At 44.3% G+C, this 6,000-nt stretch overlaps 1 protein-coding gene across 1 annotated transcript in view; it reads left to right on the top strand.

The window, feature by feature from the left end:
• Positions 1 to 278: 278 nt before the first annotated feature.
• UBA6 (ubiquitin like modifier activating enzyme 6) overlaps positions 279 to 6,000 on the top strand; it is a 60,702-nt gene continuing 54,980 nt past the window's right edge. Inside the window, exons 1-2 of the mRNA XM_066628480.1 lie at positions 279 to 388; positions 3,010 to 3,069. Of these exons, the coding sequence (XP_066484577.1) occupies positions 3,029 to 3,069 (41 nt within the window). The 5' untranslated portion in view covers positions 279 to 388; positions 3,010 to 3,028. The remainder of the gene's footprint in view (positions 389 to 3,009; positions 3,070 to 6,000) is intronic.

Genomic DNA, 6,000 nt, shown 5'->3' with positions numbered 1-6,000 from the left:
CCTTCTGAGCAGACACCCGGGTGCAGGACTGCGCTGTCAGTAGATCCAGGGAACGGAGGCAGCCCTCGCCCGCCCTCAGCGGCTCTACCCGACATAGCTGCGGGATTGGTCGGCCTGGGGAAGCGGGCTCGGCCTCCCTCCATCCGGGGAGGGACTGAGGGTGGGCAGGCGGGCAGCCAGTGGCGAGCCTCGGCGCTTCGTCTCTCCGCCTCCTCTTTGCCGGCTGTGCGCCGGGGCCGCTTCCTGCCGCTTCATCCCCGGCAGTGCCTGGAGTGGGCCGAGCCGCCTCCCTCCTTCCGAGGCCTGCGAGGCGAACGGAGCAGCCGCGGGGAGGAAACGGCGGTAGAGGGGGAAGCCGGAGCTCGGCGCGGCGCGGCCCCTGAGGCAGGTGGGCCCGCCTGGCGGGAGTCTTTGTGGGGAGAGGGCGCGGAAGGAGAGGCGTCGGGCGGGGTCTCGCCCTGGCGGAAACGACTCAGCGCAGCGCCTGCGGCAGGTCGCAGGACTCTGGCCGCCTCCCAGGCCCTCCTCACGGCCCAGCTGGTTGCAGGCAGCGAAGGCGCCCTGTGAGAGCCCGAAAGGCCCGCCTGAAGGGAGGCTCAACTGCTCTGGGAGCCCAGACCTGGCCCTTGGCCTTAGCATCTGCACGTGGGGCTGCGTCTGATGACATGCGTGGTTCAGGCGCTTCCAGGGGCATGTGGTGGGTGGGGCGGCAGGTGAGGCACAGCCTCCCTGCTGTAGTCCTTTGAAAAGCACTGCAGCCACCATGTGAGGTATGCAAGCACTACCGCCCGGAGGCTTTGCCTCAGCTGCCTCTGCACCCACCACATGTCCCTGGCACACTTCTGACATAAGAACATAAGAACTGGAGCAGGCCACAGGCCCATCTAGTCCAGCTTCCTGTATCTCACAGCGGCCCACCAAATGCCCCAGGGAGCACACCAGATAACAAGAGACCTCATCCTGGTGCCCTCCCCTGCATCTGGCATTCTGACATAGCCCATTTCTAAAATCAGGAGGTTGCACATACACATCATGGCTTGTAACCCGTAATGGATTCTTCCTCCAGAAACTTGTCCAATCCCCTTTTAAAGGCGTCCAGGCCAGACGCCATCACCACATCCTGTGGCAAGGAGTTCTACAGACCAACCACAAGCTGAGTAAAGAAATATTTTCTTTTGTCTGTTCTAACTCTCCCAACACTCAATTTTAGTGGATGTCCCCTGGTTCTGGTGTTATGTGAGAGTGTAAAGAGCATCTCTCTATCCACTCTTTCCTTCCTGTGCACAATTTCATATGTCTCAATCATGTCCCCCCTCAGGCGCCTCTTTTCTAGGCTGTAGAGGCCCAAACGCCGTAGCCTTTCCTCATAAGGAAGGTGCCCAGCCCAGCAATCATCTTAGTTGCCCTCTTTTGCACCTTTTCCATTTCCACTATATCCTTTTTGAGATGTGGTGACCAGAACTGGACACAATACTCCAGGTGTGGCCTTACCATCGATTTGTACAACGGCATTATCAAATTAGCCGTTTTGTTCTCAATACCTTTTCTAATGATCCCAAGCATAGAATTGGCCTTCTCAGTCTCCTCTGGGTACAGGCAGTTCTGCCATCTCTCTATACAGTGCGGGAGATTCCTATTTCAGGCTTGATTTCTTCAAGCAATAAGCATGCACGGTGCAGGAACACTGACAGGAACAGAGCGCACACAGGCTGTCTGTTCAGCAATAGTTTGGGGTTTAGAAGTTTCCAGTTCAGAAGGTGTCATTTTTTCACAGACGAGCATCACTTTTTTTCTTAAGTGAATATATTATTAACAGCATTTAACACAGCTTTTCAATGAAAAGTTCACAATGCTGTTTCCAGAGGAAATCAAATAGCTAATGGCTCCCTGTCCAAGAAGGCTCTCAATCTAAAAAGATGCAAAAGGGTAAAGTTTCCAGTTTAGAAGGTGTCATTTTTTGACAGGCTTGAGTATCACTTTTTTTCTTAAATGAATATATTATTAATTATTAACGGTATTTATATACCACCTTTCAGTGAAAAGTTCACAATGTAGTTTCCAGAGAAAATCAAATAACTTATGGGTCCCTGCCCCAAAAGGCTCGCAATCTAAAAAAATGCAAAAGAATACCAGCAGATAGCCTCTAGAAAAGACACTGCTGGGGTGAGGAAGGTGGTTACTCTTCCCCTGCTAAATAAAAGAGGAGCACCCACTTGAAAAAGTGCCTCTTACTCAGCAGGGGTAATGTGTAACAACTATGTACATCCTGTTTTTCAATCTGTGGACATTTCAGAGAGGCCTACAATTCTATATGGATACCTACATAGTGTGTATAACTTTAAATCATAAACAATGTCAATACACTTTCCAGCAGCAGCATGCTTTTGTGATAAAACAATTATAACTCCAACATTAGGACAATTTTTAAAAATATTGACAATAAAGACCTGGACTAATAAAGTGATGATTATAGTCATAAGTTACATTGAACATGAATATAGATTTGCTGAAAAATCCATCATTTTAAGTGTTTTGTAGACCAATCCATATCCTTAATCCAAATTGCTGAAAACTAAGTAGCCAATTTTGTTGCACTTGGTACCACTTTTAACTGGTGGACAGGGCAACACTGTTATTATTTATTTATATAGCACCATCAGTGCTTCTTTTGACTTTACACCACCTTTTTTTTAATTGGTGTAAATTTATGGCAATGTACCGGCCAGGAGAAAGGCTTGGGGAAATTTAGGATTTGAACTAAGTCAACTCCTCCCCCTAACAAATCTCTGCCAGCTGTGCAGCACCAGCGCTGGGAATACACCAGCATAATAATGCACCATATAATGTTATGTTGATGTAACCCAGGCATTATATCAATTTCTTTCTGCATATAACCAAACTCCCTTCTGTTCTTGTCTTTTAATAATTTCCCATTATGAAAACCACGGTAAGTTTTATGATTCTATTCTCTTGGCTAAAACACTTATCTCTTCTGTTGCTGTTTTTCAGTACAAGCAAATACATCATAATGGCAACTGATGCTATGGAAATTGATGATGCTTTGTACAGGTAAGAATGCTCACAAAATATTGATCCATGTTAGACTTTCATTACTGTACTGAGGGTTGATTTGGTTTGCTTTTGCAGAAATTTGAGTATTTGAGCTTCATCATGATGATCCAGTATGGAATTCACTCTGTCAGGAATAGAAAGAGTGGTTAAGCCTCAGTGTTGAGTCAGCTCGCTATTTTGTACAGTACAAATAGCCTGTGAGTTTAGTGGTCAAGCAACAATAACAGTTGAAATCGTGTGCTGTGTGATAGAAGCATGAAACTTGGGATAGATAAACAGCACCCTGTTTGCATATCCCCATAACATTTGTTCCCTTGCCCTGGAGGTAAGCCTTCACTGCTGCAATGGTTCTACTTGAACCTATGCAATTTTGCCTCCTGGATCGAGTCTAGGAAGGGAAATTAAGATATTGGCATGTTGCGCAGGGCCTCTGCAGACCTCAGAACAGTCCACAGAAGTTTCTGTAAAGCACTTCCAGTTTTCAGAAACAAACAAGTGGCTTTCTGAAAACTGAAAGTGCCTTCTGAAACCTTCTGCATGCCTTTCTGAGGCCCTCAGAGGGCTTGCGCAACATGGAGGAGGCCTCCAGCGTCTTCAGTGAGGCATCCCAGCACTTGGTAAGCAATTTCTAAAAAATTTTTTTCTGAATGGATTTTTTAAAATGACTAACTGCTGACTAACAACCACCATTGTATATCCAGTCAGTTGCTGGTTGGCAGGTTGCTAAGTGGCATCATTTGGGGTTTTCCAAAGGTTATTTTGGAGTATACATCTCCAATTCCTTCATTTTATGTATATTAGCATGGGGGAAGTACACTTGAATACAGGACTTGTACGTAAACAAAGCATTGTGCTGGACACAACACTAGGGCATCTTTGTGAGGGTCTATCTCATGATAGTGTGAGTATATGATAGGGGATAGCCCAAGCTTATTTAGAGTGCACACCTCCAAGGTTTTATTACTTTTAATATATAACAGTTCCTTAAGAAGTGAATCATTTTTCAAAATTACAATCAAACCGTGGAGTATATAATTTGGCAACCTAGAATTTTGTATTCAGCCCATCTTTTTATGAAGAAACTCCTGATTGCCAAACTCATTTATAAAAAACCCACCCTCCCACCCCAGGAATTCTTTCACCAAGTTTTCTGGAGATTTTTTTCTGGTTGTTACCTTCATACCCTGTTTGTATAGCTTCTCAGAGGAATCTGGCTGCTGCCAAAAAAGAGTGCTGACTGGATGAAGTTTTGATCTGATCTCTCAAGACAGTTTTATGAGAATTGGGGAAATGGATGCCAGGCCAGCCTGGGGCTATTCGCTTCTTTTGGCTGCAAGTGTGCAGAAAAAGGAAGAGCTATGAAGTAAGTATCTGGGATGATGTTGATCCCAGGTCCTATTACATTTTAATAATAGTGTAGCAGTAGTTGATAATATTATCATCAGGGGCAAGGAAAATTTCCTTGATCAGTCCTCCTGGCTTGATACCCAGCCAGCACAATCCTATGTGCATCTATCTGCTCAGAAGTACTGCAGACACTCGCATATAAGTCGATCCCACAGTTAAGGGCAGGTTTTGAGTCAAAAATCATGGAATTTTCTATGACCCTCGGATAAGTCGGGGGTTAAACTTAGGGGGGTGTCTAACAATAGTTTTGTCTGATTTTTGCCTGAGGCCAGATCCTGAAAAATAACCTACCACTAATTGTTACCTAAGAACTGTACAGTCTCTAATTTATTAAAAACATAGTAAAAGATTATAAGATACATTTTAATTCTTTTTAAATTCTGGTCTTCACCCCCTTTTTGTAAACATTATCAGAGTAAGTGCACTGTAAACAACATACCAGTAAAACAGTGGTTCCCAACCTGGGATTCATCTACTCCCAGGGACATTCAACAAGACTTTTAGAGGTACTTGAAAAAGAATGACATAATGGCAGAAAAAGGCAGGTATGCTCCAGAATGCTTTGCAGGGCCAGCAAGGCAGGAAGGAAGGTAGCTAGTTGGCTGTGAAAGCCTCACCAATAGCTAGTTTTTGGTCATCAATTGATCTATGAACCAATAATTGAAAACGAGCACAGTAAAAAAGCTGAAACATAATATGGAAAGCGATCAATCACCCAGAATTTCTCAGCACACTTCTGGTGCAAAACAGTGCAAAGGCAGAGTCTTCTGTTCTTCAAACAGATGAAAAGAAAAAAATATGTGATGAATACATGAAGTCTGGGTTTTCATAGAGAAGAGATGAGGGCTTGTATTAATAACGAACATTTTGCTAATATGAAGGGTACAATTTATGGAAATGGGCTGCCAAGGGATATGCAAGTGAAAAGGGTTGGGAACCACTGCAGGAGATCCATGAATCAAATCCACCTTTAAGGTGCCTGGTGTGTTAAGCCAGAAGCTCTATACATACAACCCATAACACATAACTGAGAGTGTGCAATTCAATTCACAGCAGAGAGATACAGCTGCATATATTTGCAACCCTTTTTACTTAGTAGACCCACTGCTTTCCATGGGAGTTATTCTTAAACAATGGTGCACTGAATTCCAATAAATAGGAATTTATTTCTAATGGAAAGGAGGATCCCATCCTGGTGTTGGGGAAAAAAAGACTTCTGCCAAATGCATGCATTTGCAAAAAGGAACCAGGTTGCAGCAGCATTTGCAAAAGAGAATGAAGGAGAATAAAAGGTTAACTGTGGCTGGAATTTGCCAGGAAAGTTACCATAGAAACAAATGATCTCTGCATTGCTTCTAATGAGCCTGCTTTAGCAAGAAAGGAAACTTTTCAGAGTTGAAAGGCTCTGCCCTCTGATTGACCCGGAGATAAGGTGAAGTGATAATTGGAGCTTGAGTACTTGGCAAAAATTTTAGGTACTATAGCTGAGTATCTATGGTAAGTCATTTCAGTGGGAATTAC

This window comes from Tiliqua scincoides, chromosome 5, assembly GCF_035046505.1.
Source record: "Tiliqua scincoides isolate rTilSci1 chromosome 5, rTilSci1.hap2, whole genome shotgun sequence".
NCBI lineage: Eukaryota > Metazoa > Chordata > Lepidosauria > Squamata > Scincidae > Tiliqua > Tiliqua scincoides.
Note: the sequence above shows the minus strand (reverse complement) of the source record. Positions and strands in the feature narration are given on the sequence as shown.